The 13592-nt window shown below is 45.2% G+C and overlaps 1 protein-coding gene across 1 annotated transcript in view; it reads right to left on the bottom strand.

The window, feature by feature from the left end:
• BACH2 (BACH transcriptional regulator 2) overlaps nucleotides 1-13592 on the bottom strand; it is an 85556-nt gene that overhangs the window by 8155 nt on the left and 63809 nt on the right. Inside the window, exons 3-4 of the mRNA XM_024731835.1 lie at nucleotides 12750-13592; nucleotides 809-1015 (exon numbers count right to left, since the gene is read on the bottom strand). The exon at nucleotides 12750-13592 is cut by the window's right edge and continues 43 nt beyond it. Of these exons, the coding sequence (XP_024587603.1) occupies nucleotides 809-1015; nucleotides 12750-13592 (1050 nt within the window). The remainder of the gene's footprint in view (nucleotides 1-808; nucleotides 1016-12749) is intronic.

Here is a 13592-nt window from a genome sequence, read left to right as displayed (position 1 = left end):
TCACGTGGCTGAGCGACCCCTGGTGGTAGGCTGGTGTCCTGCTTCTAACCTACACTCCTCCATGTCCATGGGAGGTGGGAGAAAGCAGTGCAAATAAGATTTGGAATCAGGCAGCTGGGTCTGCATTCAAGCTCTGCCACATAGTGGGGAGTTACCTAACCTCTCTGCACTCTGGTTTCCTCCTTTGTAAATGGAGATAAAGTAGAACCTAAATCATAGGGTTGATGTGAGGATTACATGTGATCACCTACAGAAAGAGATTAGAATAATATCTGGTCCACATATGCATGCAGTAAATGTTAGCTCTCAGCACATGTTGAATGGAAAATAAAAAAGAAGCACCTCTAGGGGAGGGGAGGAATGGGAGTTTGGGATTAGCAGAGGCAAACTATTATATATAGAATGGATAAACAACAAGGTCCTACTGTAGAGCACAGGGAACTATATTCAATATGCCGTGACAAACCATAATGGAAAAGAATATGAAAAAGAGTATATATATGTATAACTGAGTCGCTTTGCTGTACAGAGAAATTAACACAACACTGTAAATCAACTATACGTCAATACATTTAAAAAAATATACGAATGGCTAAAAGATATAAAATACTGACAAACAATCACACACCTGCACAGACACACGCATTACAGATATAAAGCTATTATTTTTGTTGAGAACTCGTTTAAAAATCAACTCGAACTTCCCTGAACGGTGGCCTTCTCTCTACCTCTCTGGCCTTCGCTACTGTAACTTTGCATCAGCCCCGGTCACTCCAGGTTGCTGACAGCAAAGGGCGGGTCAACTCACCAGTTTGCGGATTTCACATTCTAAGTTCTGAATACAGTCCAGCTTCCTCTTGCGGCAGCGCTGGGCCGCGATGCGGTTCTTGCTGCGCCGGCGGACGTCGTGAATGAACTCTAACTGCTCTGAGGTTAGCTTGTGCATCTTAATCATCATCTGGAAATCATTCCTCGGGAGATCTGTGATTTGATCGACAGGAAAGGGAAGTTTGACCTGGAACCAAGAATAACAGAACGTGATTATGGCAGCTGGATTTTTGTTTTCATTCTGGCAGGTGGAACATCAAAAATTGGAAAAACCTCCTTTTTACAATGACCAACTACTCTGAAAACGACTGAAGCAGGCAGTGATTATTCTTTCCTGTTTCAAAAATAAATAAGATGTAATATTCGGATAATCAAACAGAATGTAAGTACACACTTTATAATGTGGTTGTTATTCCTGAGATCTTTGAAGCAAACAGCATGGAAAATATTGGAAAATGTATACATTGCCATTGCTACAGCACTTGTGTAAGAAGGGCTCTATAGGTAGTTGAAACCTACTCCCATTGAGTCTCAACTCAGTAAAATGACAATTTGTAGACAGACATCAACTGAAGAATCATCTAAAACACTTGAATGAAGAGAGCACTGCAAACCTTGAAGATGCTGGAAAGATGAAACAGTCAGTGTAATCTGTAGTTACAACAGCATAAGGGAGACATAGGGAAAGAACCTGGAGGGGCTATACCAGTATGATCTAGGAGTTAGAACTGGGCTTTAGTCCTTCCTGCCAGACGTGAGACTGCAGGCTGGTTACTTTACTTCTCTGAGCCTCAATTTCCTCATCTGCAAAACTGGGGCACGCTTTTTAGTTGCACGGTGCTATACACCCATTAGGGACTTTGTATTTTTGGAAAATACAATGGCCAACCCTTCTCACATTTTCTTTTACAACGTGATGTTGACCTTCCTCAGTCAAGAGGTGGGATGCGTGTTCCTGCCTCTTGACCCATACAATGCAGCGGGAGTAATGGTGTGTAACTTCTGAAGCTATATCATAAAAGCTGTGCAGCCTCCCCTTAGGCCTCTTAGACTGTGGTCTCTGGAGGACACCAGCTGCTGAGCCTCAAGGACACTCAAGCAGCCCTGTGGAGAGCCCCACGTGGAGAAGAACTGAGGCCTCCAGCCAACAACCAGCATCACCTCACCAGTCACATGAATGAGCCACCTTGGACATGGATCCTCTGGGCCCAGGCAAACCTTCAGGGATTGGCCCCAGACAACATCTGACTTCAACCCCATGAGATATTCTGAGCCAGGAGTGCTCAGATGGGCCACTCCTGAATTCCACACCCATAGAAACAGTGAGAGATGTTAAATGATTATCATTGTTTGAAGCCACGAAGTTTTGGGGTGATTTGTTATGCAGCAACAGATAACCGATGCAGATACTATCAGAAAGAGTCCTACTTTCAAGCTCTTGACAAATCAAGGCAGGTAAGCGTCATCCAAAGAGAGGACACTAGTCTTTTAAGAGATGGATCTATGTTCTCCTTATATTCTGTCACATGCTTCTTTACAACCCTGTGGCAGTTTGAAATCTTTCTTGGGAAAAGAACTGCTGTTCTTGTGGGCTTCCTCAGTACCCACAAGGTAGAGAACACAGGCCTGCACCTTCCATCAGTCTGCCATCGCCCTCTTCAAGACTACTGACGAGGACTTAGAGACTGAACTTATGGTTACCAGTGGGGAAGGGTGGAGGGGAGGGATAGTTAGGGAGTTTGGGATTGACATATACACTCTGCTCTATTTATATATTTATTTTTTTTAAAAAAAAGAATTTTATTTACTTTGGCTGCGCCAGGTCTCTTAGTTGCGGCATGCATGTGGGATCTAGTTCCCTGACCAGAGATCGAACCCAGGCCCTCTGCATTGGGAGTGCAGAGCCTTACTCACTGGACCACCAGGGAAATCCCTACATACTGCTATATTTAAAATGGATAACTAACAAGGACCTACTGTATAGCACAGGGAACGCTGATCAATATTCTGTAACAACCTAATTGAGAAAAGAATTTGAAAAAGAATAGATACATGTATATGTATAACTGAATCACTTTGTTGTATACCTGAAACTAACACAACATTGTTAGTTAATGAACTATACTCCAGTATAAAATTAAAAAAGTTAAAAAAAAGACTCCTGACAAGGCAGAGACTTGAGGGGTCAGTTCTGGTCCTGCTCAGAAGCTTCTGGAAGAGGAAGATTGCATGTTGCTTGGCCAAGAGACAGTGTTTCCCTGCTCGGACGGCTGAACTCCCGCTTACACTAGCGTCTGCTTTAGGTGGACCAGCAGATGGCACTATAAACCTAAACTTCCTTCAGGAGCCAGGCCAGCGCTGTCCAATGCAAACGACGTGAGCTGCGTGTGTGATTTTTACATCTTCTACTAGCCACGTTAAAGGACGTGAAAAGAAACAGGTGAAATTAATTTTAATAATATATTTAATTGAACCCAATGGAGCTAAAATATTTTCAACATGTAATTAACATTAAAAATTATTGAGATACTTCACCTTTTGGGGGGTACTAAATTTTCAAAATCCGAAGTGTATTTTACACTTGGGGGTTCATTACAATTCAGATGAGCCTCGTTTCCAGGGCTCAGTAGCCACGTGTGACGTATGCCTCCTGTACTGGACAGCACAGCTCTAGAAGACGGAACAAGTGGACTCGAGTGAACTTCAGTAACCAGAGAATCAGACTGGCAGGTCTGGGCTTAATTGATCAAAATATTTTGGGGTGAAGAAACCAGGTCCTCGTTACTATTCAGAAGCTGCAGCGTTATGTCTGGGTTGTTCAGGGGAGTGAGAGGGAGATATTTTATCCTAAGCTCAGGCTTTTGCTTTGGTTGCATCAGATGCAGGCAGACATGAGTCTGGATCCTGGCATTTGTGTCTCGTTAATCCCCAGGCACAAAGGCAATCCTACTAAAGATCTGCCTTCCTGCGGCTGGGTGCAATGGCTTAGTCAGGTTACTTCATAGCTCTGAGCCTGTTAGACGTGGCATTTGCTGAAGGATCCCAGTGGGTGCTCTGACTGAACTTCCATAGGGCGAACTCTGTCCCATGACACCTGTCAAATTCTGGCCCAAGAGAGCAGAATCGCAACAGTGCACATGACACCATGCTCGGCTCAGCCCTGCTTTGGCCGCTAATGACGGGCAGTCAGGACAAACAGCTCCTTGTTTATGGACCCGGGAAAGGGCTTTGTCCACAGGCTGTGTTTGCACAGGGCTTATAATGATATGAAAGAATGTTTGATTTCCCTTTTATACCCTTTGGATAACAAACAGACACTCAGATCCTGGATGGTACCTAAATAACACAGAGGTCTGTCTGTTGGGGACACGGATGTTTCCACACCAGACAGGAGGCTTGTTTGCACAGCAGGGGTTACAGCACTTCGGGCTTCATGGCGTCTCCCCCTCTGCTGACAACAAAGCAATTCTGCTTCTGCTGTACAGTGTGTTTACTTATTTTCAGACAGAATATATACCTATAGTTCAGGCCACAGGGAAAGTCAAAAGGCCTTCTATACCAAGAGCTACTGTATTTTAAATCCACCAGACAGCAAACGTAAAACACTACGGAAACAGGACTGAGGTTGACAGGAAAGAGGAAAAATCAACAATGCTAGTTTCAAAGTCCTTGAAGCAAAAGGCCATATAACATTTCAGCAGAGCTGTTGCAACTCAAGCTGCTTTGCAAAGAGGTCAAAGGAAAATCGTCAGCTATACACTTTCTTCCACATGAAGAAAAAAAGAAAAAAAAAGCCCAAACCCCAGCTACTCTTGTTTCTTTCGAAAAGGTGCTGCTACCCTTCTAGCTAGGGAGAACTTACCCCAGCTACCAAAGGGAAGCCCCTGACTGTTCTTGGAAAGGCACAGTGGGAAACTCACCACACCTATTTGTTGATTTCAGGGTAGTAAGTTCCAAGCTGATGGGCATCTTCCCCGGAGATGAACGGCAGCTGCAGACCCATTATGGAGCTGGGAGAACATTCCTTTCCCAGGCTGGCAGGCACCCACGTAGTCCCCAGATGGGCTCAAAAGTCAGCTAATGTGACTTGGCCTTGGACCTTGAGAAGGCTGAGGCCCTCCTGCCTTTCTTCTGGCAAATTCTTAGAACCCAATGATTCCTCCAGGATTTTACTTCTCGGAGGTAGCTTAGTTTTCATTCCCGGGACCCTTGTAAACAGTGAGGTGAGAAGATGGAGAGTCCAGCCAATCACCACCACCACCACTCGGCAATCACACGCGAGTGAGGCTCAGCGTAGAGACACAGAAGGCTGGCCAGGCTGCTTAGAAGGGCAAAGGCCCGAGGGGTCCGGGGTGCCGATGTCTCTCTAGACAGGTGCTTGCCGCCGCTTGGGTTCTCAGTGGAGACTCACTCCGAGAGTCAGGCAGCCTCAGCCTGTCTAATCTGCTCTGTTGCTGTCATCCTGGCCCCAGCACGGTACTCACTCTCCTCTCTCTGGGGCACAGCAGGAGGAACAGGGCAGAAGCTGTTTTCAGCCGGTACCCGTCCTGGCTGGCTCAGTAGTGACCAGAGGAGGGGATTAGACCTCCTGGGAGCTCCCTGAAATGAGTGGTCCCTGCAGTGCCGAGGTGTCTCTGGCCCTAGGGGCTGACAAAAGGTGGGAAGATGCTGTGGCATCTGGACAGTGAAAGAAACCTAAGTATTCCTCCTTGGGGGCCCGAGCAGGGGATGCTGCTGGCTGGACCCCAGGTGCTTGTGCTTCTTTCTCACCAGACAGAAATCAGCTGCTCCCTTTCTCTCTCCTGCCAACAACTACCCTGTTGCTGCCGCCAAAACCACATCCCCTCTCTCCCAGTAAAACAAAAATACCATTTAAAAATTGTACGAGAAATATATAACTTCTAGCAGAAAATTCAATTATGAGACAATAGAGGAGAATAAAATTTCCGCACCCAAACAATGACTCTCCTGCTCTGGTGGACTTCCCCGTGATCTTTGTTTCCTCTGTATACTTTTTACAGGGTTGCAATCAGACAGCACAATGGCTACCTCACCTCACCATGCCTCTCAACACACATCTCACTCACCTGGTGTCTTTGGTGTGCTGGATGGGGGCTATTGGTGAAGCAGGACAGAGACGCAGGTGTTGCAGAAAAAGGCGAAAAAAAGCACCTCTTTCCTCTAGAAATCCCAGCGGAAGCTTGGTGGTCAATCTTCTTTCCTATCTCCTTTCTTGGTTTCACTATTAGATGTTGAGTAGAAGCTACAGAAGTTGGATCCCTTAGCAAGTACCCTGAGGACCGGATGGTGCAGTCACCTCTCCAAAGCCTTTAACATTTATGCTCTTACAAGCCCCTCAGATCCCTGTGAGTTGTCTTGGGGACAAAGCAAGATGCCCATTGGGCTGACAATTCTAGTGCTGTTGGAATGGCAACAGCCAGCTCTGTGTCGGGCAGATGCCAGTGACAAAATCTCCCCTGCCAAAGACACACTTCCTGCACAACTGTCCATCTAACCTCTGTTCTTATGATCCAGTTTCTAAAACAAACACAGGACACCTGGAATTTAGCTGTGATGCTGCAATTACCTAGCTATGTGATCTCAGGCAAGTCTTTCCTTCTCTGTCCTGAAGTTCTTTGAGGATCTGGGAGTCAGAGGGAGATAATATCTGCCCTACTTAGCTGAGAGGATTGCTATGAAGAATAAAACTGGATAATAGATGGAGAAAGTGCTTTGAAAAGTTTGAATTGCCTTATGACTATGAAGTATTATTATTATTTTTTAAGGGAGAATTCTTTTTATTTATTTATTTATAATATTTATTTATTTGGTTGCGCTGGCTCCTTAGTTGTGGCATGCAAGTGGGATCTAGTTCCCTGACCAGGGATTGAACCCAGGCCCCCTGCATTGGGAGTGTGGAGTCCTATCCACTGCACCACCAGGGAAGTCCCATTATTATTAGTAGTAGTACTAGTAGTCGTTGTGGAGTATTAGTATTTCTGTTTATCAGCCCTATCTTTCTTTGTCACATAGTTTCTTCTTTCAGTCATACGATATGCTTTGCAGTTGCAGATGCTAAGAGTCTTTCTAGACAACGTGAAAACATTGTTTTAATTAGAAATATGGCTGACTTCTATGCTGCCCAGCGAGGTTTTCTTTCTAAATATTAAGCAGACCAACTACAGTTACTTGTAAAAAGATGCCTGATTCAACAAACCACAAAAACGACTGTAAACATTTTACATCCAACATATGTCTGGAAGCCAACATTTGGATGGGAGACATAGAGTCAGACACGGCTCTTCTGAAACATTTCTGTGTTTGCTCTGGACATTATTTCTCCCTGCCCCGACACATACACTAACATATACGTACGCACATCACCCTCATACACTTTCATCCCTCTTGACAGGAAGCACGTTAATCAAGCAAGTCCAGGACTTCCCTGGTGGCACAGTGGTTAAGAAACCACCTGCCAATGCAGGGATATACGGGTTCAAGCCCTGGCCTGGGAAGATACCACGTGCCGCGGAGCAACTAAGCCCATGCGCCACGACTACTGAGCCCGTGCACTGCAACAAAAGAGTAGCCCCCGCTCACCACAACTAGAGAAAGCCCACGCGCAGCAACAAAGACCCAACACAGCCAAAAAAATAAAATAAATAAAGCATGTCCAATTAATCAATGCTTTTGACTATGCAAATAAACTGTCTTCCTAGTGCTTCTTTATTAAAATCTACAGTTAATGCTTGTGGTACAAAACTATGTCACTAAGATGCTTACTTCTTGGCAAATGCTCATGACTCTTCTGTAATTTTCAAAATTTAAAAACGAACCTGTAAACCACAATGAGATATCACTTTACACCACTAGAACGGCTATATAAAAAAGATGGACAGTAACAAATGTTGATGAGGATGCAGAGAAATTGGATCCCTCATACATTGCTGGTAGGAATGCAAAATAGTTCAGTTACCTTGGAAAACAGTCTAGTAGTTCCTCAGAACGCTAAACATAGAGTTATCATAGGATTTAGCAATTCCACTCCTTGGTATGTAACGAAGAGAACTGAAACACATGTCTACAAGAAACCTGTACACAAATGCTCACAGCAGATAATTGATAATGGCCCCAAAGTGAAAATAACCTAAATGTCCCTCAACTGATGAACGGATCAACAAAACTGGTATATCTACACAGGGGAATATTACTCAGCGATAAAAAGGAGTGAAGAACTGATACATGATAATGTACCTGGTGGGTACATCAAGGGCAAGGAGGAACCTTGAAAACATGCTAAATGAAAGAAGCCACACACAAATGGCCACATATTGTAAGATTCCTTTGAAATGAAATGTCTAGACTAGGCAATCTATAGAGACAGAAGATGGTTTAGTAACGTCATGGGGTAAGGGAAGAGGGCAATGAGAAGTGATTGCTGCTGGATATTATGTTTTTTGGGGGGGTTATGAAAATATTCTGGGATTAGACACTGGTGATGGTCATACAACTTTGTGAATCACTGAAAACCACTGAACTGTTCATTTTAACAGAGTGAATTTTATGGTATATGAATTATATCTCGATTAAGAATCTGTGTGAGAATACAGAATAAAGAATACAGAGTAAAGAATCTGTTTGAATACAGAATTCAAACATTACAGAAATACATAGAAATTAACCTTTCCCTGTATTCCCTCTTGCCAACTTTGCCTCCCATTTTATCTTATTCTCTATACTGCTTTTATTATTTATGTTTCTTTATAAAGTAAACTGGGACCTTGTTATATATACTGTTTATGTTACCTTTTTCACTTAATATGACCTGTCCATTTTTTCATCATTGGAAGAAAAAAATTCCCAAGTTGGGGACTTCCCTGGTGGTCTAGTGGTTAGGACTTCATGCTTCCACTGCAGAGGGCACGGGTTTGATCCCTGGTTGGGCAACTAAGATCCCGCATGCCGTGCTGTGCAGCCAAAAATAAATAAATAAATAAAAATTCCCAAGTTGACTTTTTAAGTAAAACAGCAAACCCAGAAGTCATAAAGAAAAAGATTGATAATTTGATTACATAAAACTTAAATTTTTTTTTAAATGGAAAAAGACACTATAAAAAGTAGACAAGGAGAAGATATAGGATTAATATAAGAAAGGATTAATATTCCTATATTAAGGATTAAGGATCCTGTAAATTGACTAAAGTCAAACAACATACCCAAAAAGTGGACAGATGGCAAGTCCAGGAAAGGAAATACAAAATGGCGAATACACACAAGAAAGTTATCAACTTCACGAGAAGTCATGTTTTGCCCATCAGATTGGCAAAAACCAGAAGGACTGGTGACCACTCCTACTGGCAAGAACAGGGGGCAGTGGACATTCACAAGTTGCTGAAGGATATGTGAATTGCTACAACCTTTTGGGAAAGTAGGTAGGTAGTATTTAACAAATGAGTATAACCTTTAACCCATTTATGGGACTCTAACCCACAAAAATAAAAGCACCACATGTTCACAAGAATGTTTATTGCACCAATGTTTGTAAGAGGGAAAAAACTGGAAACCGGAATATCTGTTGATAGGTGATTTATGAGTCAATTGTGATTTATGGGAACCAGGGATATTAAAGAAGCATGTGTCAACCCTACACGATTGACCTAGAGGCACGTACACAGTAGACAGCTATGTGCAAAAAGCAAGTTGCTTAGTAATTACATGGCAAATGGTATTAAAATAAAACCCAAACCCCTGGAGATGCAAATGTGTGTTTGTAGATTGCTGTAGGCACAGAGAAAGCCTGCTAAATTTGGTATGTTAGGGGCTGGGTATGCTGTGATTGATTATTTTTAAAAAGGAACTTTAAAAAGCTGATTGTTGATAAAGGACAATATTGTGCTTATTTAAACTTTCCTCAAAGCTGGGGAATAGTTAGGATGAGAAGTCAACGCTGGTGAGATAGGAGAGTTAAGAGGGTGTAACTAGAAATCAGAATATAAGGTAGGTTAACACTTTTCTTTTGATCTAACATTTTGGGTCTTTACAGAGGAAGAGAGACTGGGAGGAAGGCAGGACCCGTCAGTCTGAAGTACTGAACAGGTGGCTGGCTGGAGGTGGAAACTCTTCTTTTTTGAATTTTATTTATTTTTTGGCCATGCCGCACGGCATGCGGGATCTTAGTTCCCTGACCAGGGATCGAACCCGAGCCCCCTGCAGTGGAAGCACAGAATCTTAACCACTGGACCGCCAGGGAAGTCCCCTGGAAACTCTTTTTTTTTTTGGTTTCTGGCTCTGGCATCTCTTTGGGGTTCACTTGGAAGAGAAGTCACCTGGAACCTTACACAAGAGCAGATCAGGGAAGAATCAGCCCAGGAGATGTTGACTTCTGGATCAGTTATGATTCACTTTGTGAAGGGTTTGCCTTCAGTGTTATTACTGGAGACCACACTTCCACTGGGTCAAAGAAACTCCCCAAAGCAAAGTATTAACTCAAAGAGGAACAGTCATGCTAAGTCCCTGAGACAGTTCTTGCAAAACCTAATCTCTACTTTAGGAAAACTAAAAGGTCAAATTGGGAAAAAACCTTAGCTTCACTATAACGATCCTACCCAAAATGTACTACCGAGAGGGGCTAAATGTGATTCCCGAAATGACACAGAAATTTGGAAAATGTCTCTTCTTTCGAGACTGTTTAGAAATGCAAAGAACATATCTATTTTTTAAAAGTGAAAATAAAAAATATTTTTGAAGACAGCGGTATTTTTTGAGAGGAGACTAGTCCTGTTCATGACTATTTTATAGGTCGAATGGTTCTTCCTGTTCTTTTTTTTCCCTCCCCGCCCACCCCAACCAGGGATCGAACCTGAGCCCCCTGCAGTGGACGCGCAGAGCCCTAAACACTGGACCGCCAAGAAAGCCCCGATTTTTCCTTTTCATCGATTCATTTAAAACTGAAAAGGTCTAAGGTAGACAAGTGATAAGGCCCGAACACAGGAAAGACACATGTGCTCTTGTTGGCAGCATTTAGTTCCAAGAAGTGACTTTTAAGTTCTCTTTGGGGACATTAGAGAGACAAAAGGAGATTTATCTGAAACTGACAGGTCCTTAAACATATGCAAATGTCATAAACGCACACTCCCTTTAGTTAATGGTGAGGCTCCTCTTAAGGGAGAGATATAAAGAAAACAAAGACTCAAAGGCATTTGTCCTTTTCTGGAGACATCCTTGGCAAGGGAAATCGTTATGCCGATGGACCCAGCGACTGGGCTTCTGCATCAGGGGTGCCTATGAGTAATTTCAGGGAAAAAAGAAAACCTCCTAAATGTTGTGATCAGACAGAAAGAGATGAGTGAGGAAAGAGAACGCACAGCCTTTCACTGTTCTCAGGAAACCTCAATCCTCTCAGGTCAGGGACACAGATGTGACGACACAGATGTGAGTGTGGCTCGGGGCACTGAACCCAACCCTCCATCCCAAACCTGAGGGGATACAGTGTATTCAAATAGCAATAGTTTCCCATTCAAATTTCCTTTTTAATGACTTTTAGCTAAATTAAATCCTTTCAGTATGTTTCTTTTTCCATCTTTGCCAGGCAGTAACAGAAGAGCGGGGACCGGGCTAGCCAGAAAACGAGGAAGTGACCACAGGGCACTTCTGTAGTTGGCACGGGAAGTTTTGGAATCTATTTTCAAAACATGCCCGAGCTAAAATCTTCATGTGCTTCTCGCCAACCTCGCAGAGGCTGAATAAACCGCACGTGGCTCTGTGAAAACCCACCTCACCCTGGGTGGCATTTCTGCTGTCTGGTTGGGTTAACATCCCTGCTTCACTAGAGGCTAATAACCAGGGAGTGCAGACGCGGGTGGAGGGCACTGGCATGATGAGGGGCGCGCTTCATTTCCTCCTGTGTTTTTCGGAGAAGCAGCCCTCGGGAGGGACTTCTCACCGGGCTCGCTCTGTCCTGCTCCAGAGGCAGGTCTGAGACACAGGTGGCAGTCTCAGGTTGGTTCCTTGTCGATCAGCAAGACTATGCCAGATCATGACACAGACACCCTCAGATCTTTCCGGGGGCCTCTCATGTTACAGGGGAAGGGGGGACATCTGAGGGCGTCTATTCTTTCTCTCCTTGGCCACGTGAGTCTTCCTCACGATGTGGCTGGCGTTGCTCCTGCTTCCTCTCCCAGCATTGGGAAGACGTAGATGGAGCCTTTGGGAATTTTTACCTAGAAAGTACTTTGCTTTCAGGGTGGACAGAAACCGCTACTCAACCCCACTGTTCCTAAAAATGACTCTCACCATTTGTGGGGAGCTTGGGAAATGACACATTATACAGTTATGAGTGACTGACAAGGGTGCTTCTTCAGTGACACTGGGACTGGGACAGATGATGAGCTGTCCATCCCCTCCATTGAAATGAATGGACAAGGGATGGCTCCAGAGTCCCATCTGACGAGGAAACTTAAAGGTGCTGGGAAAGCACCTGTTTAGTGTGGATCTCTCTAGTTTCAACCAGTCAGTTTTGAAAGCGATTCTATATTTTCCTTCACACTGAAGAGGCCAGGGGCAAGGATGAGGGTGAGGGGTATGGCATCCTTTCAAAGCAGACGGACGGGAAGGGGAGGGGGGCGGGGATCGGAAGCGCCTGCGCACGCTTTCAGGCATTAGACTGACTGTTTTCACTAAGCACTTTGCCTCTGCTTGCTGAGTACTGAAATCTCGATCAAATTTCAAGTGCTTTCTAGGACAAAGTGGTTAATTTGGAATCGCCTGGAAGCCTCCTGCCTCAGCGGATGAGGGAGACAGTCCCTTTACTGTAACCTTTACTCTTGACAAACAAGAACAATCTGGCAGTGGTGGGGGGCAGGGAGAGTCCAGATGAAGGACTGAGGGTGGATCACATACTTGAATTTAGTCGGGTTCCCTACCTCCTGGCCCCTGTCCTGCACAGGACACGACTCACTGTCTGCTTCCGAGAACGATCCGGATTCGTCGCTGGAGTTGGTGCCGTAAGACTGCTCACATTTAATCTGGGGTCGGACTTGGTTGTACATTCCATCTCCCATCAGGCCTGGTTCCTGATGTTCTGTGGCCAGGAATCTGGCTCCCTGGGAACAGGGTGAGGAGGAGAACTCGCAGAGAGGCAGGCTGCAGGGCGAGCCCCCGCTCCCGTCCTCGGCGTACGAGTAGGAGGAACACGAACTCGAAGTCCGAGTCCTGGCCTCCAACGGGGGCGAGCGAGGGCAGACTTTGATTGGCACCGGGCAGCTGGTGTTGGGCCGCATCCTTCCTGGCAAGTGTTCAGCCATCAGCCCACCATGAGGGTAGGCCTGTGAGCTGGGGAGGGACTGGCCAGTCCCCACCCACAGGCCCTTTGGCACCGGCTCGGAGAGGTCTTTGTCCAAACCGCTTACCCCAGAGTACGAGTGCGCCGCGGTGCTCACTTGGTCACAAGCGCTGGAGGAGAAGATCACACTTCTCCGGTCCAGCTCTCCTTCCTGTTTACAGAGCGCCTCCAACCCAGGCCCCTTGAGGGGCGACCCCACTGTGAAGCTGGACGCGTCCTTCTGGCCCATGTGGGGCTGTCCGTAATTCCCCGGGAAAGGGGCGTAGTCACTTTTAAGGTCACCCTGAGTGATCCCCTTGTCAAAAGGGCACGCGGAACTCCTGGCAAAGTGCTGCTGAGAGGTACCGGGCAGGCCGGACAACTCCACACTTTTTGTTAGGCTGAACAGAGACCTTAAGCAGGAGGGGGAGGACGCGCCCCTGGA

This window comes from Neophocaena asiaeorientalis, unplaced genomic scaffold (genome assembly GCF_003031525.2).
Source record: "Neophocaena asiaeorientalis asiaeorientalis breed wild unplaced genomic scaffold, Neophocaena_asiaeorientalis_V1.1 scaffold232, whole genome shotgun sequence".
NCBI lineage: Eukaryota > Metazoa > Chordata > Mammalia > Artiodactyla > Phocoenidae > Neophocaena > Neophocaena asiaeorientalis.
This window is presented reverse-complemented; position numbering and strand designations above follow the sequence as displayed.